This window comes from Mobula birostris, chromosome 14 (genome assembly GCF_030028105.1).
Source record: "Mobula birostris isolate sMobBir1 chromosome 14, sMobBir1.hap1, whole genome shotgun sequence".
Lineage (NCBI taxonomy): Eukaryota > Metazoa > Chordata > Chondrichthyes > Myliobatiformes > Myliobatidae > Mobula > Mobula birostris.
The window spans coordinates 49,586,854-49,610,034 of NC_092383.1; the positions used below are offsets into that span (position 1 = coordinate 49,586,854).

General features: G+C 42.6%; 1 protein-coding gene across 1 annotated transcript in view; it reads left to right on the forward strand.

Moving 5' to 3' along the window:
- Positions 1-23,181, forward strand: part of ipo9 (importin 9) — a 169,329-nt gene continuing 146,148 nt past the window's right edge. The window contains exons 1-5 of the mRNA XM_072278524.1: positions 1-241; positions 1,960-2,021; positions 9,895-9,981; positions 12,741-12,942; positions 14,066-14,154. Coding sequence (XP_072134625.1) covers positions 37-241; positions 1,960-2,021; positions 9,895-9,981; positions 12,741-12,942; positions 14,066-14,154 — 645 coding nt within the window. The 5' untranslated portion in view covers positions 1-36. The remainder of the gene's footprint in view (positions 242-1,959; positions 2,022-9,894; positions 9,982-12,740; positions 12,943-14,065; positions 14,155-23,181) is intronic.

Below are 23,181 nucleotides of genomic sequence, written 5' to 3' on the forward strand. Positions count from 1 at the left end.
TTGGCGCCCAGGTCAGCCGAGCTGAGAGTGGGGAAGATGGCGGCAGCGAGAGCCGGTCAGCCGAGTACCGGCGTCCCTCTCAACCCCACCACCACATCCGCCCCTGTCCCGTCCCCCGGCGGGCCGGTGCAGCAGGGCCTGAAGGAGGCGCTCTTCGAGGCCCTGGGCGCTATACTCTCGCCTGTGCAGGAGGTGCGGGCCGCAGGCGAAGAGCAGATCAAAGTTCTGGAGGTGACGGAGGGTGAGTGTCACTGAGGGAGTAGGAGAGAGGGAACTGTGGAGGTACAGAGGTCTGGTCTAGAGGAGGAGTAGATGGAAAGAACTAGAGGGGTGGGGGAGGTGAGAGTGGGGCCTAGAGGACATATTTGGGGGGGGGAGGGAAGGGAAGAGGGAGCTGGAGGAGTTGAGGGAATGGAGAAAAGGGAGAGGGTTTGGAGTTGTTTGGGGAGGGGAGTGTGGTTGTTGAAGGAGGATTGGAGTGGGCACGGGGTGGGTGGGGTAGTAGATGGAGGGTGTTGGTGGGGATGTGGGTGGAGAGGAAGGTAGCTGGAGTGAGAGGGAAGATGGTATTCTGGTGAGCAAGGATGGGGGAGCCTGGGGAGGAGAGGTAGCGAGCTAGAGGAGTTGTTGGGTGGGGTTGTTGGTGGGGAGGTGCTAGTAGGTTGGGGAGGGTCCTAGGAAGGGGGAGAGAGGGTGTTGGAGGGGATATGGGTGGAGAGGTAGGTAGCTGGAGTGGGACGGAAGGAAGTGTTTTGATGAGTGGGGAAAGTTGGAGTAAGGAGACAGGAGAGAGGCCTGTAGGGTTGGGGTAGGGAAATCGCAAGGAGAGAAGCAGCAGATGAATTTGTTGGAGGTGACGTAAACGTGGAGTGGAGGGAGATGAGGCAAGGGATAGTTGTTGGTCAAAAGATGAAAACTTTATTGCAGAGGAAGCAGCAGGGGAGCGAGTGGAATTGAGGGGTACAGCAATCCTGTACCTAATAACATAGCCGCTGAATGTATGTCAGTGGTTTAGATAACGGAAATTTGCTGATGATACATGATAGGTGGAGGGGCTGGTAGTGTTGAGAAAGCAGGAAATTTGCAGAAGGACTTGAACTGATTATGAGAATGGGTAAAGAAATGGCAGATAGCATATAGTGTTGGGAAGTGTTAATTTTGTTAGAAGGAATAAAGGTGTAGGCTATTTTCTAAATAGGCAGAAAATTCAGAAATGAAAGTTGCAAAGGGATATGGGTGTCCTTGTGCAGGAGGCATATTTAAAGTGGAGGTTGATAAGTTGTTGATTATTTGGGGTGTCAAGTGTTGAGGGGTGAAGGAGTGAGAATGGGGTTGAGAGGGCCATGATGGAATGGCATAGCAGACCTGATGGGCTGAATGGCCTAATTCTGCTCTTCTGTCTTATTCCTGTGGGTGGAGGGGAAATGGGGGAGAAAAGCTGGGCATTACGGTGTATGGGGTAGTGAATGGGAGAGGGGATGATTGAGGTGAGGTGGTGCTGAAATTTGGGAAGGAGCGTGTTTTGGGTCAGGGAGGGAGAGGGAACTGGGGGTGGGGAGGAGAAGCAGGAGAGGTTTGTCTCGATACAGAGCGAACAGGTAACTAGGAGGATGGGGCAAAGATATCTTTCTGCTCCCACCATTGTTTGTCCTTTCTTGGTCAACCTGTGGTGTCCTTTTGCCACCTTAGAAGCCTGGCGTCACTTTATGGACATACAGTCAATCTATGTATAGAAGCTATCTTGTGCAATTACATTTATTGTGTTCTTTATGTTATTGTGTCTGTTTTCATGCTGCATCGGATCCGGAGTAACTCTGATTTTGTTCTCCTTTACACTTATGTATTGGAAACAGCATTAAACCATCTTGAATCTTTCTGAACTACTGCCCTGTTTTCTATTGTGCGTTGAATATAAAGTCTTATCTGTTCTTGTTAATGGGTGGTGGTGTTCTGTTTCAGAGTTTGGCGTTCACCTGGCTGAGCTAACAGTTGATCCCCAAGGAGCACTGGCGATCCGGCAGGTACATGCAAGATGTTTATACAGTGTAATGAAACAAGGGAACCTGAAAACAGTGGATTCTGTTAATACAGACACATAGGGTACAGTTCATTTTGCCCCAATTAGCCAAAGTTTCATGGAAACCGTTAAAAAGGTTTTTTGAAAAAAAGTCCGTTTAACTGAGTAACAGATTATGCATTCAAATGATATATCTAACATGCAATTGTAGATTTCAGCACTTCAGCCAACGAGCCAACAGTGCAGTTAGGCAGATGAATTTTAATTTGATCCACAAGGAAAATTTATTCGGCTAGTGTCAGATCTTTTCGTGGAACCCTGGCAAGGGACTGAAATAGTTTTAAGGTCAAAATAAAAAAAAGATCAAAAATCACTGATTTTGAATCTCCGTCCGACAGCCCAAATGGATAACATAACACAAGTGCATGTGACTGAAGCTAGTTATAAACTTATCCTGTGCCAGTTAAGCTGCAGAACATCACAAATAAGTGAAGGGAATCCTGGTTATTTTTTCAATTAGCTTTTGTTCTTTGAAAGTTGTCCCAAATAAGCAACTTCCCTGGTTAATCGATGACCCAATTAACCAGAATCCACTATTTCAGTTCCCTGATGTTATATAGCGAGATAGAAGTAGCACTTTCTTTCCACTTGGTGCTACCTGGAAGCATTGTGGCTGCATCGACAGCATCCAAGTTCATGTTTATAGTAATTTCAACCGTGCACACGAATACTGCCAAATGAAACAATGTTACTCCACAGTAGTGGTTGCCAACGAGTCCATCTTTGAGACTTTCCCAGTAGATCCTGAAAAAAATAAAAATAAATACACAAATACATTATGCCTGATAAACCATTTGATGCAAAAGCAAATTTTACCCCTAGAGTGCATATGTGAGTCATATATAGTAACTTCTATTTTGAAAAAGGACCACTCGACAACTTCATGTCCAAAGGAACAACCTTATCTGGGACGGCAAAACTAATGTGGCGGAGGGGTTATATACACATGTGCAGAAAGGACCAGAAGTAAAACCCCGCAACCCCAGGAACAACCTTTATACTTTATACTTTATTGTCGCCAAACAATTGATACTAGAATGTACATTCATCACAGCGATATTTGATTCTGTGTTTCCCGCTCCCTGGATTACAAATCGATAGTAATTATTAAAAATTTAAATTATAAATCTTAAATAGAAAAATGGAAAGTAAGGTAGTGCAAAAAAAACCGAGAGGCAGGTCTGGATATTTGGAGGGTACGGCCCAGATCCAGGTCACCTCTGTTTACAAACAGCTTTCTGTAGCGGGAATATTGCTATATTACCATTATCCTAATTGGTATTAACTTATCTTTATAATGCTCACATTACAACACCTTTAATTCTAAGTTTCAAATGAATAAAAATTGACTGTTGCACTCAGTGTGATGACTGGGGCTGAATACTTTCTGCTAGTTCCCTGAAATTTGGCTCAGTCAGTCTGAGACAGACAGCCAGTCTGAGACAGTCTGTGAGGTGTCTGTCAGTAAGATAGCTCCTGTACTTAGATTTAATAATTTTCATCTGTGAAAATGCAATTTCACACAGGTAAGTTGACCCAAGGTAGGCATTGATTTTTAGTTCACATGTGGTGAGATGAGGAAACTTCTCTCTGCTGACAAGCCCCCAAAAGTCACCGTCCCGTGATCTTGCTTTAAACTCGATGTCGTTTTGCAAATCAATTATTTCCATTTCAATATCACTTGGCACACCAGATTCTTGCTGGAATTTGGCTGCTATCTGTTCTATATCGATCGGCAGAAATGGGTTTGAAATAAATGCAGCAATATCTTTCATGACGTTTAACTCCCCAAAATGCCGATCGAACTCTATTGCCAGTTTGTCTAGGTAAGCATAGTGCTGCTCAGGGCGAAAAGTGTTTTTTTTCCCCTATTGGCCTATAACAATTTCTCCATGTTGGGAAAGTGTGTCAGCCTCCCGTTCTTTAAATTTGAAATTGAAACACCGAGCTTGGCCTTAAACACACTTACTGCGCTTATCATTTGGGGCAGTTGTCAGTGTTTTCCCATGAGCTCGCTGTTAAGTGTGTTTAATTTAGCCGTTAGGTCTGTCAGAAACCCTAAATCCAGTAGCCACACATCATCTGACAGTTCTTCGTGCTCCTCGTTTCTTTATCTCAGGCAGCAAGTCAACAAACCGTTGCAGCACAGCGCCCTTGCAAACCTCCTGACGGACTGAATATTCGAATGGACAGTTTCCTTTGTTAGACTGAATGTTGAATCTGCCACGTTTTTCAGGTGTCTTGTATTGGTAAATTGTTACGGAGACACTACTATAAGTTTCAGCGGTACGCAAGCTAGTAACACCACTGTTCTGTGTTTCCCAGTTCTTTTACATTTGGGGATTGTTGGAATTTAAAGGGAGAGAAGTGTTGTAATGTGAGTATTATAAAGGTAAGTTGTTGGCATGTGGCCAACTGGTTAAGGCGTCGGTCTGGTGATCTGAAGGTCGCTAGTTCGAGACTCAGTTGAGGCAGTGTGTTGTGTCCTTGAGCAAGACACTTAACCGAACACTTAACCACACATTGCTGTCTGACGACACCGGTGCCAAGCTGTATTGGCCCTAGTGCCCTTCCCTTGGACAGTATCGGTGGCGTGGAGAGGGGAGACTTGCAGCATAGGCAACTGCTGGTCTTCCATACAACCTTGCCCAGGCCTGCACCCTGGAAACCTTCCAAGGCGCAAATCCATGGTCTCACAAGACTAACGGATGCCTAAAAAAAGATAAAGGTAAGTTAATACCAATTAGGATAATGCTAATATAGCAGTACTCCCGCTACGGAAAGCTGTTTGTAAACAGAGGTTGTTTCCGGGGTTGTGGGGTTTTACTTCCGGTCTTTTCTGTGCATGTGTGTATAAGCCCCTCAGCTGCATTGGTTTTGCCGTCCCAGATAAAGTTGTTCCTTTGGACATGAAGTTTCAAAGTAGAAGTTACCACAAAGGGTATGAAGTAAGTATTGTAATGTTCTTAAAGAAAGACAGCTATGGCCTGTTTGATATCCTAGTTACAGTGTTTTCTATAGTTGAATTAATTTGAAAGTTTGACAAAAGCATTTTATGTAATTCAAATACAATTAGCCCAAATAAAAGGCCTCAAGTTGGAAGTATAATCTGAGTTGTTTTTTCTCTGAATGATTTAGTAGGTCGATCTTGCCTCTGACTAAGGGGATCTTGGGCTTATAAAGGTTGGTGACCACTACTCCAGAATAACATGGTGCATAACACAGTACATATAACTCCCACAGACAATGCATAAAGTAATATTACCAGATATATATTAACAAATAATCCAGAGGGTTGGTATTTAGCATAAAGTGCATTTATGACCGTTTAAAAAGTAAACAGTATAATGCTACTGACGCTTCACATATGGTAAGAGCTGGGTGACAGCTCTTCTCTTGAAGCTATGTTACAGATGGATGGGGAAAGATCCTCGATGGTGCTAAGGGCCCTGTGCTCTTGATGAATATCTTGGATGGGTTGAAGAGAGATCCTTTCTATCACAACCTAGCTATCTCCTTCATTCTGAGAAATTGCATCCAATTCTGCAAGAGCAAACACCAATCCCTAGCTAGATCCCTTGGCCCAAGTCAAACTGTTCACACACTATTGTATTCTGAAGTTTTTAATCCAAGGTTCTTTTAGAAGTCAGGAAACAGGAAGAATACTAGTTGCTTCATGATCGTTTCATTAAGTGCTTGTAGAACAAAGGAAATTGGAAATAGACAGTAATGGAAGGAGAAGTTAGTAGCTGAAGAGAGAGAGAAGCAAAAGATGGTGGTGCTGCATGGTCAGGTCTTTTTATACCCCGCAGTAAAGCAACTTTCCATTCAAATATGCAGATAAGAGTTAACTAATCAGATATCTTTTATTCAAGTAATGCAATATTAAAAGAAACTTCTGGGGCTTTCTGAATGATATAAAGAACTGTAATCACTAGGGTACACACTGAGCAACTGCATATGCATCCTGTGGCTAGTACTAAACAGTTTCACATATATAAGTCGTTATTTAAGATACTAGCAGGCAATAATTGTTAAACTGCAAAGATAATGACAGCTGGACAGTCTAATACAATGTACTCCTAATGTCTATTTGAACCAAGGTGAGCTTCTCAATGTGTACCTGAATTGTTGCAAAGACCACTTTTCTCACTTTAGTTTGAGTGCCCAGTGAATCATTCTTCCAACTTTTTTGCTGCGGTGAAGGCGGTTTATTGTTATTTGATCATTTGTTTATCTACACAGTGCACACATTATTAGGTTCCCCTATACCCCTGCTCGTTAATGTAACTATCTAATCAGCCAGTTATATTGCAGCAACGCAATGCATAAAAACTACAAGTAGACATGGACATTGTTCGGACCGAACTTCAGAATGGGGAAAGAAATGTGATCGAAATGACTAATGAATGATTGTTAGTGCCAGATGGGTGGTTTGAGTATCTCTAAAATTGCTAATCTAGAATTTTCATGTATAACAGTCTATAGGTGTTACAGAGAATGGTGCAAAAAAAAAATCCAGCGTGCGGCAGTTCTGTGGGCAAGAGGCCTTGTTAATGAGAGAGGTCAGAGGAGAATGGCCAGACTGGTTCAAGCTGACAGGAAGGCGACAGTAACTCAAATAACCACGTGCTACAACAGCGATATGCAGAAAAGCATCTCTGAACGTACAACGCATCGAGTCTTGACGTGAATGGGCTCTAGCAGCAGAATATTATACCCAGTTCTGCACTTGTACCTAATGAAGTGGCCACTGAGTCCATGTAAATGATTTGGTAACAATTGATGGCTTGTGGCCGTGATTACGGATAATACAAAGATGGGTGGAGGGGCTTGTAGTGCTGAAGAAGCAGGGAGATCGCAGATGGACTTTAATTAGGAGAATGGGCAACATGCAGCTGGAATATAGTGTAGAAAAGTCATAATATAGTGTAGGTCATGCACTTTGGTCGAAGGAATAAAGGTGTAGACTACAGTGAAAAAAAAATTCGGAAATCTGAGTCCTTGTGCAAGATCCTTTGTTAACTAGCAGGTTGAGTTGGTGGTAAGGAAGACAAATGTAGTTTTAGCATTCACTTCACGAGGACTAGGATGTAAAAGCAAAGATATAATGCTGAGGCTTTATAAGAGTTTGGTCAGACTGCACTAGGAGTGTGGCCTCATTATGACAATAGAGGAGGCCATGGACTGACAGTGGAGTCGGAATAGGAAGTGGAGCTAAAATGGGTGGCCACTGGGAAATTCTGCTTTTTCTGGTGGATACAATAGACAATAGATTACAGCACAGGTGCTCGGTAATGCAGCCCTTAGCATTGTCAGTGACCCCTTCCATCCATCCCACAATCTCTTTGAACCCCAACCATCAGGCAGGAGGTACTGTAGCATTCAGACAAGAAATGTTAGGATGAGAATCGGCGGCTTCTCCCAGGCTATGAAACTGTTGAAGTCCTTGCCACCAACCAGGTCTCATCACATATGAAGTGCTGGTAGCGTTATACTGTTTACGTTTAACTCGAATCATATATGCACCATTTGTGGTAATAGTACATAGTTATGTTTGTGTTACAGTGGCATGAAAAAGTTTGGCACTCGGTCAAAATTTCTGTTACTGTGAATAGCTAAGCGAGTAAAAGATGAACTGATTTCCAAAAGACATAAAGTTAAAGATGACACATTTCTTTAATATTTTAAGCAAGATTGCTTTTTTATTTCCATCTTTTACTGTTTCTACATAACAAAAAAGGAAAAGGGCCTGAAGCAAAAGTTTGGGCACCCTGCATGGTCAGTACTTAATAACATGCCCTTTGGCAAGTATCACAGCTTGCAAATGCTTTCTGTAGCCAGCTAAGAGTCTTCCAATTCTTGTTTGGGGATTTTCGCCCATTCTTCCTTGCAAAAGGCTTCTAGCTATAACCATATAACAATTACAGCACGGAAACAGGCCATCTCGGCCCTTCTAGTCCGTGCCGAACTCTTACTCTCACCTAGTCCCACCGACCTGCACTCAGCCCATAACCCTCCATTCCTTTCCTGTCCATATATCTATCCAATTTAACTTTAAACGACAACATCGAACCTGCCTCAACCACTTCTGCTGGAAGCTGGTTCCATACAGCTACCACTCTCTGAGTAAAAAAAGTTCCCCCTCATGTTACCCCTAAACTTTTGCCCTTTAACTCTCAACTCATGTCCTCTTGTTGGAATTTCCCCCGCTCTCAATGGAAAAAGCCTATCCACGTCAACTCTATCAACCCCCCCTCATAATTTTAAACACCTCTATCAAGTCCCCCCTCAACCTTCTAAGCTCCAAAGAATAAAGACCTAATCTGTTCAGCCTTTCTTTGTAACTTATGAGATGAAACCCAGGCAATATTTTAGTAAACCTCCTCTGTACTCTCTCAATTTTATTGACATCTTTCCTATAACTCGCTGACCAGAACTATAGACAATACTCCAAATTTTTTCATCTTCAGGTTTTTTACAGACTGTGTGATGTTTGCTTCCAGAATTTGGTGGTATTTAATTGAATTCATTCTTCCCTCTACCAGTGGAATGTTCCCCGTGTCACTGGCTGCAACACAAGCCCAAAGCATGATTGATCCACCCTCGTGTTTAACAATTGAGGGGGTGTTCTTTTCATGAAATTCTGCACCCCTTTTTCTCCAAACATGCTCATTATGGCCAAAAAGTTCTATTTTAACTTCATCACTCCTCAGGACTTGTTTCCAAAATGCATCAGGCTTGTTTAGATGTTCCTTTGCAAACTTCTGATGCTGAATTTTGTGGTGAGGACGCAGGAAAGGTTTTCTTCTGATGACTGTTCCATGAAGGTCATATTTGTGCAGATGTCGCTGCATAGTAGAGCAGTGCATCACCACTCCAGAGTCTGCTAAATCTTCCTGAAAGTCTTTTGCAGTCAAATGGGGGTTTTGATTTGCCTTTCTAGCAATCCTACAAGCAGTTCTCTCGGAAAGTTTTCTTGGTCTTCCAGACCTCAACTTGACCTCCACTGTTCCTGTTAACTGCCATTTCTTAATTACATTACGAACTGAGGAAACGGCTACCTGAAAACACTTTGCTATCTTCTTATAGCCTTCTCCTGCTTTGTGAGCATCTTTTATTTTGATTTTCAGGATGCTAGGCAGCTGCTTAGAGGAGCCCATGGCTGCTGATTGTTGGGACAAGGTTTGAGGAGTCAGGGTATTTGCAAAGCTTTGAAATTTGCATCACCTGGCCTTTCCTAGCAATGACTGTGAACAAGCCATAGCCCTAACAAGCTAATTAAGGTCTGAGACCTTGGTAAAAGTTATCTGAGAGCTCGAATCTCTTGGTGTGCCCAGACTTTTGCATGGTGCTCTTTTCCTTTTTTTCACTCTAAAATAGTACGAAACAAAAATAATACACTGATCTTGCTTAAAATGTTGAAAATAATGTTTCATCTTTAACTTTATGACTTTTGGAGATCAGTTCATCTTCTACTCACTTAACTATTCACAGTGACAGACATTTTGACCAGGGGTGCCCAAACTTTTGCATGCCACTGTATATGTACCATGTTATATACCTTGTCTGAAGGAACATGTCTCATTTGTACAACTGAATGACAATAAACTTGAACTTGTTTATTTTTGTGGCCTTGAATCTTGCTGTGTTATGCTCCTGAACTTTGGTTTGTGAAGGTAAATTCATCATTCGGCTCCGAGTATCCAGGAATGCTGATTTTAAGAGTAAATCTAGCACAGATGAGACAACATCAGGTATATGTTTCTCAAGGAACGTTAATAATCAAAAATGTTTAACTTGACCCTTGTCCACAGCTGGCATCTGTAATTCTGAAACAGTATGTGGAGAATCACTGGTGCAATCAGTCAGTAAAGTTCCACCCACCTGAGACTACTGAGAGGGTAAGAGAACATTTAAGATCATTATAAACTGCTATTCGATGTGTTCCTTTGCAGGGTGAGGGAATCAGGAATCAAGGTTAGAGTGATTAAAGAAAAGCATCTATTTTGAATTGTTGGGTTCTGGTGTTTTTAATCCAAGGTTCCTTCAGAAGTCAGGAAAGAGACATAGAATTTATTGCTTCATAATTGCTTTATTAATGGAACTAAGATATGGAAATGAACGGCGATAGAGGCCTACTAAGTGAAGGGATAGATGAAAGAAAGAAGGCACTGCCTTGCAGTGCAACTGTTTTATAGTGATAGATAAGGAAATTTCTATTCAAATTTATAGATAAGAGTCAGCTACTGAGGTAACAATCATTGAAATAATGTAGTACAATGAAGCTTTCAGAACTTTCAGAAATTGTACATTGTATAAACTTTGTATTAACTTTGCATAGGCAGTTACTTGTATACAAGCAAATACATAAAATGTAAGCAGATAATTTTTAAACTGCAAAGAAAATTACAGTCGGATCCAACATCGGGTAGATATGTTTAAAAATATTTCAGGTTCAGATATTACCCAGATTTAATTATTTATCACGTTGATAAGATTGTAAGAAAGCATATAGTGTATTGGTCTTCCATTAGTTGGGGGAATTGAGTTCAAGAGCTGCGAGTTAACTTTGCAGCTGCATAAAACCTTGGTTAGTCCACATTTGGAGAATTGTGTTAAATTCTGGTCATCTCATTAAAGGAAGGATGTGGAGGCTTGAAGATATTTACCAGGATGATAGTTGAATTAGAGAGCACGTCTACTGAGGAAAGGTGGAGTGAGCTTGGGCTTTTAGATAGTAGGATGAGCGGTGACTTAATAGAGTTGTGTAGGATGAGAAGGGGCATAGATCAAGTGAATAGTCAGAGGCCTTTTCCTAGGATAGAAATGGTTAATACAAGGGGTGATCATACAAAAATATAGCGGGGGGGGTGTCAGAGGTAAGTTTTTTTAAAAATAAAAAATTGTAAAAATTGCTGTAAAAAAAACAGGAGTTTTAGAGACGTTTTAAGAGTCTCTTATGTGTGCCCACATGAATGATCGAAAAATAGAGGGCTATTTGGGATGGAAGATTTTGATTGATCTTAGAGAAGGTTGAAAGGTTGGCACAACATTATGTACTATGCTAAGGTCCTGAAACTCGCTGCTTACAAAGGTGAAAGAAACAGAAGTGACAAAATGCTTGAAGAGTCGGAAAGCAAGTGGATAGGAACCTGAGGAAAATAAACACGGGGCAAAAGGATATCATTGAGAAATAGACTCGGTGTCATTGTTGTGTCAGTGGCTGCAGGGACTCCATCAGTTCATTGATAACGACCCACTCAGTAACTGAACACACTGGTGGCACGGTAGCATAGCGGTTAATGCAATCGCTTCATAGCTCCAGCGACCACTGATCAGAGTTCAATTCCCATTGCTATCTGTAAGGGTTGGTTCTTCCTGTGACTGTTTGGGTGCCCTCTGGGTGCTCAGGCTTCCTCCCACAGTCCAAAGTCGTGTGGGTTAGGGTTAGTGAGTTGTGGGCATGCTGTCCCCTGTAGGCTGCTCTCAGTGCCATCCTTGAACTGTGTTGAGTCATTGGGCCATGATAGTATGGCATTTTGTGGAACACTATTGCCGCATGAGGTGTCAGGGTTCAATCCCGGCGTCCTGATTCTCTGTGGAAAGCACAAATTTTCTCTGGGTCATTGGTCCTGTGATCCCAGTCCAAAGACATTAAAGGGTTAGGTTAGTTGGCTATTGTAAATTGTCCTGGTATTAGGTTAAGGTTATGTCGGGGTTGTTGGGGATTGCTGGGTGGTGTGGCTTGAAGGGCCGGAAGGGCCGGAAGGGCTTACTCTGCACCATGACTCTAAATAAATAAATAAATATGTAGCCCCCTATTAAGCCTCAGGCTCGCTCAGCTCGCTTTCGCCTAGGGGGAGCAGCCTTCGGTCCCGCCAAACTGGGTAATCAAGTTTGTGTAGATGCTGTGTGATGTACCCCACCCCGCCAAAGATCAGACAATACACCATATGCGATTAAATGATTACACTTTATAACTCGTGCTTTGACTTACTTTGATAGTAAAGGAACAAAATAAGAACTGTTTAACAAAAAGAAAAAGTTGCCATTATTATTAACCAGTTTGTGCACACATCGTTGGAGCTCTTACAGAACCAGGTCCCCCTTCTTCCAGTCGATGTCCTCCGAACTCTGCCGACCCTTGAATGGGACCACCCTTGGTGGTCAAGCAAACGCTCCACACGAGTCTGTCCTCGTCTCCTTTCCTCGCCGAAGACCCTGGGCCTCGGACTCCCGCTCGGGGTCTGTTCCTTCGCCCAGTTTACGGTATCGCGTCTCCTCTCTCTCCCCATCGCGCTTTCTCCCCAAAGCCCGCGAAAACAATAGCTTACAGACACGCATGAAAGAATAACATCTATCCCAATTGGTTAGCAAATGGATACGATTCTCGTTATCAGTAATTATAACCAAACAAGCTGCTACTGTTAACTCAGCAGTTAACATTACAGAGAAGCCATTTTATTGTAACATAACAAAGAAGCCATTTTATTAGCCTTAGCAGTAACATAAAGGAAGAAACCCCTTACAGATAAATAAAGTGATGCAGAACAATGCATTTCACTATGTTGTGATGTACAAGGGCAAATAAAGCTCATCTTTTTAAAAACAATGACTTCTCGGGTTTGGTCATTTGGTCATGTTTTAACTTCTGTTGCAGGCTAAGGTGGCCATCAGAGAGCTTTTACCGAGTGGCCTGCAAGAGTCGATCAGTAAAGTGCGGTCCAGTGTAGCCTATGCTATATCTGCGATAGCCCACTGGGACTGGCCCGAGGCCTGGCCTGAGCTCTTCAGAGTGTTGATGGACATGTTGATCAGCGGTGACGTGAATGCTGTGCACGGGGCCATGCGGGTTCTCACAGGTACAAAGAACGTGTGGCCTCACCACGACAGCACACAGTTCACGTTTAGTTCAAACATACACGTGTATACATCATCCTTATGTGCCATGTCTCATGACCATGATTGTTAGCATATTTTTCTACAGAAATGGTTTGTCATTGCGATCTTCTGGGCAGTGTCTTAACAAGATGGGTGACCCAGACATTATCTCTTCAGAGATTGTTGGGGGTGGGGGCGGGGTGCTAAGCAGGTACTACACCTTGCCCAGAGGTGGTCTGCAGGCTAAAGGAGGGAAAACGTGCCTTACACACACTTTGGTAGAGATATCTGTCCACTGTGTCACCCAAAATATGTATATAGCTAAACAAAGCAATGTTCCTCTGGGGCCAAGGTACAAAACAGAGTATGTACACTCACACAGTGCATGAAGTTACAATACACATACAATCACAAAAGATGATATTAGCACAAGTCTGAGTGGTATGGCCTGAAGATTGATGGTGCATGGGATATTGTCCTGCAGTCATGTTTCTGCTTAAGAACAAGTATGCAGCGGTTCATCATCTCGCACTGGGCTAGCTGTAGGTTTATTGATTGATTGAGATAGAGCTCTGAATATGCCCTTCAGGCCTTTCAAGCCGCACCACCCAGCAACCCCGAGTTAACTCTAGCCTAATCACAGGACAGTTTACGATGACCTACTAGCCTGTACAACTTTGGACTGTGGGAGGAAACCAGAGCATCTGGAGAAAATCCACATATTCCACAAGGAAATCATATAGACTCCTTTCAGATGACGTCAGAATCGATCTCTGAACTTTGACATACTAGGCTATAATAGCATTATGAGGGCAAAGCAGCTTGTCTTCCTGGGGGAAAACACTGGAGCGCAGTACTGGTGAGACAGCCAGCCCTCAAACCAACATATTCCGGTATGTCTGGTGCGCCCCTCTTCTCTCCCACACTACCTCCTTTGCTGGGTAGCTGTAACATGAGGACCTAGTATGCACGACAATGAAGGCCACTCAGCTACTCCCACCGTTGGTTTCACCAAAGATTCAATGATGAGTAATGCTCTTAACTTTTGTTATATTGGCTGCCGCAATATTCAGTTCTTGATTTGTTTCTGGCTTTCCTCGGCAGAGTTTGCTCGTGAGGTTACGGACACCCAGATGCCCCTGGTAGCACCTGTAATTTTGCCAGAAATGTACAAGATATTTACAATGGCTGAGGTAAGTTACTTTAATCGGCGTTCATTCTTTTGAACTGCTGGTACACCAAATCCTTTGGACTAAAGTTTTCTCTATGTGGGAGGTATTTCTCGACAGTGTATGCAAAAACGTCAGTGGCAGTTTGAAGTATAGCAGATAAAGTGCCTACAGGCACCAACTTTTGGACAATCCAAAACACAAGAGATTCTGCTTACTGACATAAGCCCCATCACCCTACTGGGACATAGGCAGCCAACAGCCCGTCACCACTGTCCTGTGTCCTGGCCCAGTCTTTCACATCTCTAGGTGTAGCCCACCTCCTTGGTGTATCCTCACGGTTTCTGTAGCATTTAGATTCATAGGTGGGGTTGCCAGCCCCGTGCCTAACCCTTGCTCCTCGTTTTGCAGCCAGTTTTGGCACCGTCCATGGCACAGTTAAGAGATTCTGCAGATACTGGAAACCCTGAGCAATGTATAAAAAATGCTGGAGGAATTCAGCAAGTCAGGCAGGGGAGTTGAATAAACAGTTGATGTTTCAGTCCCAGACCCTTCATCAGTACTGGAAAGGAAGAGGGCAGTACCTGGAATAAGGTGTGGGGGGCAAGGAGCATAAGCTGGCAGCTGATAAGTGAGACCAGATGAGAACATAAGAACAAATGAAATTGGAGCTGGAGTAGGCCACCTGGTCGGTCGAGCCTGCTGTCATTCAGTGAGGGGGAAGGTCGGTGGGAGTAGGGGTGGGATAATGTGAGAAGCTGGAGGTGATAGGTAGAAGAGGTATAGAGCTGAGAAAGGAGGAATCTGACAACAGAGGAGAATGAACTCCAGAAGAAAGGGAAGGAGGAGGGGAACTAGAGGGGGACAATGAACAAGTGAGAAGAGAAGGGGTGAGAAGGTAACCAGAAAAGGCAATGGAAAAACGAGGAGGAGGAGCAATTGGGAAATTACTGGAAGTTAGAGATTTCAGTGTTCATGGCGTCAGGTTCAAGGCTACCCAGTCATGGAGTGTTGCTACTCCAAACTGAGAGTGGCCTCATTGTCGTCTGATTGACAAGCTGAATTGTAATAGGCAGCCTCTGGGAGATCGCAAGTTTTGCGGCAGTCGGAGTGCATGTGTTCAACAAAGTGGTTTCCCAATCTGTATAGGGTCTCGCAGGGATTGCTGGATATAATAGGTGACCCTGGCAAGCCTCCAACCTGATGGCACAAACTTTTGCACAATACTTGTACTCAGAACATGGATTAGGAGGTGGATGTAAGGTGGAGGTTCAAGATTTAAAATTATTTAATGTATTTTCCTGTACACAAGCATAAGGAGAAGAAAATAATTGTTACTCCGGATCTATTGCAGCACAAAAGATAAAGAAAACAATAATAATGAAAAAAGCACAATAAATATAAATTCATATGACATAGGAGCTGAATTAGGACCTTTGGCCCATCGAGGCTGTTCCACTATTTTATCAAGGCTGATCCATTTTCCCTCTTAGTCTCAACCTCCTGCCTTCCCCCCAGTATCCCTTCATACCCTGACTATTTAAGAATCTATCAACCTCTGCCTTAAATATACCCAATAACTTGACCTCCACAGCTGCCCAAGGCACCAAATTCCACAGATTCACCACTATGGCAAGATAAATTCCTCCCCACCTCCATTCTAAAAGGGTGTGCCTCTATTCTGAAGTTGTGTCCTCTGGTCTTAGACTCTCCCACCACAAGAAACATCCCTGCCACATCAAGGCCTTTTAACATTTGATAGCTTTGAAAGTGGCTTATATATATTGAATGTATGTTCATAAAGTGACAGTAGGCTATACGTAAGGTGACTGATGGGAAATAATAAAGTAGTGGTGGAACTGGGTGAAAGTGTTGATCAGTATTGCTGTTTGGGGAAGGTAAGTGTTTTTGAATCTGGTGGTCTTGGTGTGGATGCTATGTAGCCTCCTCCCTGATGGGAGTGGGACAAACACCCTTTAGCAGGGTGGGTGGGATCTTTTATGATGTTAATGACCCATTACCGGCACCTTTCTAGATGGTGTGTTGGCTGGTGCCAGTGATGCTTTGTGCAGTTTTGACTACCCTTTGTAAAGCCTTTCTGTCCACTGTACCATGCAGTTATGCAGCTTGTTAGGAGGCTGTCTTCAGCCTCCTCAGAAAGTAGAGGTGTTGGTGAGCTCTCTTGACTGTGTAGAGTGTTTTCTTGGACCATGAGCGAACGTGTGTGATGAACACTCCCAGGAATTTGAAACTGCTTGGAGGATTTGGTAAGGCGGAAACGTTAGGGTCTTTTAAGAGACTCCTGGATGGATCTTAGAAAAATAGAGGGCTATGGGTAAGCCTAAATAGTTCTAAGGTAAGGGACATGTACGGCACAGCTTTGTGGGCCGAAGGGCCTGTATTGTGCTGTAGGTTTTCAATGTTTCTAATTCAAGAGGATCTCCTCTGCTGTTGTAGGGAATGTGCAGAGAATCTCACGGACGGGTGATTGATTCATTTGTCAAGCTGGTGAAGGACATGGCTAACAAACAGGATTCTGATTAATTTGATCATCCGTTAATCGGGACAGTGTTTAAACAACAAAACTAATTGAGAAAATAGTCGGGATTCCCTTCATTGATTTGGGACGCTCAGGTTTAATTGGGCAGGAAACTTGTCAGATGTGTGCACTTGCATGGCCGTTAAACACTATACTGTTCTTTGCGCAAACAATTTTTTAGTAACGTCAGTTGAGTGTGTTTGTCTTCAAAAAGCAGCTATTTTTGTCACTGATAGTTGGTGAGAAATAAGCAGTAAGACAATTCAGAACTGTTTTCCTCACAGCAGTTTGAAACATTCAAGTTTGGAAATGCCAGAAACAGCTGGGAGTAAAAATGAAATTATTTCACTACTTCATTCAAGAAGTTAGCAACTATGATGAATTTGAGGGTATTGACGATGATCCTGAATATTCCAATTAAATTGAAGATTGGAGGATGCATTCATCAATAGCATTGTATGAAGGCGTCCATTATCTGCACTGATTTTGTGAACATCATCATCATCAGGTGCCATGCCCAGTTTCAGCTTTGACTGCCATGGCATTCCTGTTTCGGGTCAAGTGGATTAATTCATTGGTATTCATTTCCAATTCTCTGGCTGCTGTCTCCATCATCATTTGTCTTTGTCTTTGTCTTCCTCTTTCTTCCCTTCAATCTTTCCTATAATTACTGTGCATTCTAACTCCTCTTTCCTAATCACATATCCAGTGAAGTTACGTTGCCTTTTCATGATCTCATACATTATTTCTCTTTTTGTGTTTGCTCTGTTCATGACATCCTCGTTAGATATTCGTTTTGTCCGTGATATTCTTTGCATTCTCCTCAAAACCACTTTTCTGCTGCTACAATTCGTTTCCTCATGTTACTAGATATTGCCAACATTCTGAGCCATATAACATGACTGGATAAACATAACATTTCAGTACTCTGAGGTGAGTTGTCATGCCTAGTTTAGTATTGGTCAGTATACTCTTCATTCTCGTAAAGGTGTCTTTTGCCATCCCTATTCTTTTGATGTCCAAGTCGCACCAGCTTCCTAAGTAGCAAAAGTTCTTTACTTGTTTTATGTCTTCCCCATTTATTCTCAGCCTGCAGATAGGATTCTCCTTCTTTTTGGATATCACCATCGTTATTACTCTTATATTAATCCAATATGTGACAGATGTCATTCCGAGATAGCTTCTTTAACCCACATGTTTTGGTCATGTCCCTTGTTGGAGAAATATTGGAAAGATATTTTTGATATTATATCAACGGTCCTAAATACAGACTTACAACCTCATCCAATTACTGCTATCTTTGGACTACCAATGATAGACTTAAATAATTTAACCTCTTCATCACGAAGGATGATTGCATTTCTTACTTTAATAGCTAGAAGGTCCATTTTGTTGAATTGGAAAGAGATTAACCCTCCTACTGTATTTCATTGGTTTTCACAAACTATGGTGTGTTTGAATTTGGAGAAAATTAGAAGTGCAGTTTATGACCCTTCCATTAAATTTGAAAAAACTTGGAGGCCATTCATTCAGCATTTTCATTTGATGTAATTTGATCATTTCCAAACTTGTTTTATCTCTCTGTACTGTTGTTGAAGGGGAATGGAGTCGTCGACACTAAAGTTTTCTTCTTTTCCATTTTTAAGTTGTTAGTTTTGCCCAAGTCTTTTAGTTTAGTTGATTAATTTTGTTTTTCTTTGGGGATGGGGTTTGCTTTTTTTTGTTTTGTTTGTTTTTCATGATTTTCTTTTCCAGTTTTTTTTTGCTTTGTATTATCTGTGGTTAGTTTTACATGTTTGGGAGCTTTGTTAATTTACACTACTTGGTTTTGCAATTACTTTTTTTAAGTGTAACAATATATCTCCTACTATTTGTATTATTGCTATGTTTTGTTTCTATATTTTGAAATTAATAAAAAGATTGAAAAAGAAAGAAAGGATATCACCATACATTCTGTCTTTTTGCAATTGATAGACCCATTTTTGCACTTTCTTCAACAATTATATCAATTAAGTTTTGTAGTTCTTCCTTCGTACTCGCAATTAACAGTGTCATCTGCATATCTGAAATTATTGATGTTTTCACCGCTAACTTTGATTCCCAAGATGTCTCTTATTTTTTGTAATATTGTTTCATTGTACACATTAAATAAATCAGGGGAGAAAACACACTCTTGTCTAATGCCTCTCTTGATTTTCGTAAACTGACTCAGTTCTCCATCTATTCCTACAGTGGCAGTTTGTTCCCAGTATAGATTTCTGATTAGGCGGGAGGTCTTTCGAATCTAGATCTAGAGTTTTCTGTAATATTTCAAATAACTTACTGTGCTTCACTTTATCAAATGCTTTTGTGTGGTCGATAAAGCAAACAACTCTTTTTGCACTTGAATAGCTTGTTCTGATAGTATCCTTAACATCAATATTGTGTTTCTTGTACCTTTTTTAACAAATCCAAGATTTTGTGAACAACGAATGAATTCCTCCATCAATAACTAGTAAAGATTAATACACTGTTTTGAAATGCTGTAGTACTATTGGTGGTGTTCCAGTTTGTTCTGTATTTCATTTAAATACATAATTTGTTACTCAGATAGTATTCTTTTCATCAAACTTTGGCTAATTGGGGCAGCCACTTAATTGGACCAAAAAGTACTGGTCCTGATGTGCCTCAATTAACCAGAATGCATTGTATATTTAGAAAGGATATTGCAGGGAAAATATGGATATGTATTACTAACCAGTGGATGTAAAGGAATTTGGAGTAAAGATGCAAGGTGAGCACAGTAATTGAATAAAAATGTTTTGATGAATTCATATCTTGAAGAGCAGCTGTTAGTGATAAAGTAAGTCAGGAATTCTGAGATGAATTGCTGAATAATATGAAAGAGCAGTTTCCAAATGTACTGATAAGATAGGGAAGAGCCAGTAGGGGCACCATCTTCGTGTGTTTTGTAAAAGCCAAGCAAGGCAGCTGTCGTAATTTGCAGAGCAGATCTCAAAAGGAGGGAGGGAACGTCAACTCAGATCTTGAGGCCTGCGTCAGACATTTTTGTGCCTTACAAGGCACAGATTGGAAGTCTCTGTGGGGTGTCACTCCTCGCACAGACACTAGAGCAATGTGTGATTAAGTGCCTTGCTCAAGGACACAAACACACTGCTACAGTTGAGGCTTGAACTAGCAATCTTGAGATCACTAGTCGAATGCCTTAACCACTTGGCCACGTGCCCACGAAAGGAAGGATCTCAAAAGGAAGTGTAGGTAAACGTCCAGATAATAGTGGTTATCAAGACAGAAAGACATGAGGGGAAATTTAGTGGCCATCTATAAGGAGTTTGCATGTTCTCCCTGTGATCATTTGGGTTTCCTCGGGGTGCTCTGGTTTCCTCTCACAGTCCAAAGACTTAGGAGATTAGTAGGCTAATTGGTCATTGTAAATTGTCCTGTGACAATGTTAAATCAGTGGGTTGCCAGATGGTGCGGCTCGTTGGGATGTGAGGGCCTGTTCTGCACTGTATCTCTAAACAAAATAAAAACTTGCCGATAAATTGGGTAAAAAGTGACAGTGCATAAGAACAGCAGTGGTAAATATTTAAAAGAGATATGTACCTGTTTTTCAAAAAAATAAATAAGAGAAGCAAATACAGCAATAATGAAACACTTTGGATAAATTGAGTTTATTGTCATGGACATACACTGGGTATAAATGCCATGAAAATTAGCTATTTGAAGCAACCACACAGACATAACAATTAGCCATGAACATAAATTGGTAAATAATACATAACTTATTATGTAACTTACACGTGCACAAATATAAATGTGAGAGCAAGTGCAAGGAAAAAGTATAAAAGAAATCCAAGGAAAACGGGTGGGGTGGAAAACGATAATTAGAAAAGCAGCACACATAAAAATTGCTGGTGAAAGCAGCAGGCCAGGCAGCATCTATAGGAAGAGGTACAGTCGACATTTCGGGCTGAGACCCTCTTCAAGACTAACTGAAAGAAGAGATAGTAAGAGATTTGAAAGTGGGAGGGGGAGGGAGAGATCTGAAATGATAGGAGAAGACAGGAGGGGGAAGGGATGGAGCTAAGAGCTGGAAAGTTGATTGGCAAAAGGGATATGAGAGGATCATGGGATGGACGGGAGGCCTAAGGAGAAAGAAAGGGGGAGGGGGGAAGCCCAGAGGATGAGCAAGGAGTATAGTGAGAAGGACAGAGGGAGAAAAAGGAGAGAGAGAGAGAAAAAAATATGTAGCCCCCCCGGCCAGCCTCAGGGTTGCTCAGCTCGCTGTTGTCTGGGGAAACAGCCCTCAGCCCTGCCAAACTGGTCTCACCCCACTAGGAATTGGGTTCCCCTTGTCCTCACCTACCACCCCACCAGCCTCCGGGTCCAACATGTTATTCCCCGTAACTTCCGCCACCTCCAACGGGATCCCACCACTAAGCACATCTTTCCCTCCCCAACTCCTCTGCTTTCCGCAGGGATCCATACGCGACTCCTTTGTCCATTCGATTCCCCCCCCATCCCTTCCCACCGATCTCCCTCCTGGCACTTATCCTTGTGAGCAGAACAAATGCTACACTTGTCCTTACACTTCCTCCTTCACCACCATTCAGGGCCCCAGACAGTCCTTCCAGGTGAGGCGACACTTCACCCGTGAGTTGGCTGGGGTGATATACTGCGTCCGGTGCTCCCAATGTGGCCTTCTATATATTGGCGAGACCCGACGCAGGCTGGGAGACAGTTTTGTTAAACACCTACGCTCTGTCCGCCAGAGAAAGCAGGATCTCCCAGTGGCCATACATTTTAATTCCACGTCCCATTCCCATTCTGATATGTCTATCCACGGCCTCCTGTACATAGAAACATAGAAAATAGGTACAGGAGTAGGCCATTCGGCTCTTCGAGCCTGCACCGCCATTTATTATGATCATGGCTGATCATCCAACTCAGAACCCTGCAGCAGCCTTCCCTCCATACCCCCTGATCCCTGTAGCCACAAGGGCCATATCTAACTCCCTCTTAAATATAGCCAATGAACTGGCCTCAACTGTTTCCTGTGGCAGAGAATTCCACAGATTCACCACTCTCTGTGTGAAGAAGTTTTTCCTAATCTCGGTCCTAAAAGGCTTCCCCTTTATCCTCAAACTGTGGCCCCTTGTTCTGGACTTCCCCAACATCGGGAACAATCTTCCTGCATCTAGCCTGTCCAATCCCTTTAGGATTTTATACGTTTCAATCAGATCCCCCCTCAATCTTCTAAATTCCAACGAGTACAAGCCCAGTTCATCCAGTCTTTCTTCATATGAAAGTCCTGCCATCCCAGGAATCAATCTGATGAACCTTCTTTGTACTCCCTCTATGGCAAGGATGTCTTTCCTCAGATTAGGGGACCAAAACTGCACACAATACTCCAGGTGTGGTCTCACCAAGGCCTTGTACAACTGCAGTAGTACCTCCCTGCTCCTGTACTCGAATCCTCTCACTATAAATGCCAGCATACCATTTGCCTTTTTCACCGCCTGCTGTACCTGCATGCCCACTTTCAATGACTGGTGTATAATGACACCCAGGTCTCGTTTCACCTCCCCTTTTCCTAATCGGCCACCATTCAGATAATAATCTGTTTTCCTATTTTTGCCACCAAAGTGGATAACTTCACATTTATCCACATTAAATTGCATCTGCCATGAATTTGCCCACTCACCCAACCTATCCAAGTCACTCTGCATCCTCTTAGCGTCCTCCTCACAGCTAACACTGCCACCCAGCTTCGTGTCATCCGCAAACTTGGAGATGCTGCATTTAATTCCCTCATCCAAGTCATTAATATATATTGTAAACAACTGGGGTCCCAGCACTGAGCCTTGCGGTACCCCACTAGTCACTGCCTGCCATTCTGAAAAGGTCCCGTTTATTCCCACTCTTTGCTTCCTGTCTGCTAACCAATTCTCCATCCACATCAATACCTTACCCCCAATACCGTGTGCTTTAAGTTTGCACACTAATCTCCTGTGTGGGACCTTGTCAAAAGCCTTTTGAAAATCCAAATATACCACATCCACTGGTTCTCCCCTATCCACTCTACTAGTTACATCCTCAAAAAATTCTATGAGATTCGTCAGACATGATTTTCCTTTCACAAATCCATGCTGACTTTGTCTGATGATTTCACCGCTTTCCAAATGTGCTGTTATCACATCTTTGATAACTGACTCCAGCAGTTTCCCCACCACCGATGTTAGGCTAACCGGTCTATAATTCCCCGGTTTCTCTCTCCCTTTTTTAAAAAGTGGGGTTACATTAGCCACCCTCCAATCCTCAGGAACTAGTCCAGAATCTAACGAGTTTTGAAAAATTATCACTAATGCATCCACTATTTCTTGGGCTACTTCCTTAAGCACTCTAGGATGCAGACCATCTGGCCCTGGGGATTCATCTGCCTTCAATCTCTTCAATTTACCTAACACCACTTCCCTACTAACATGTATTTCGCTCAGTTCCTCCATCTC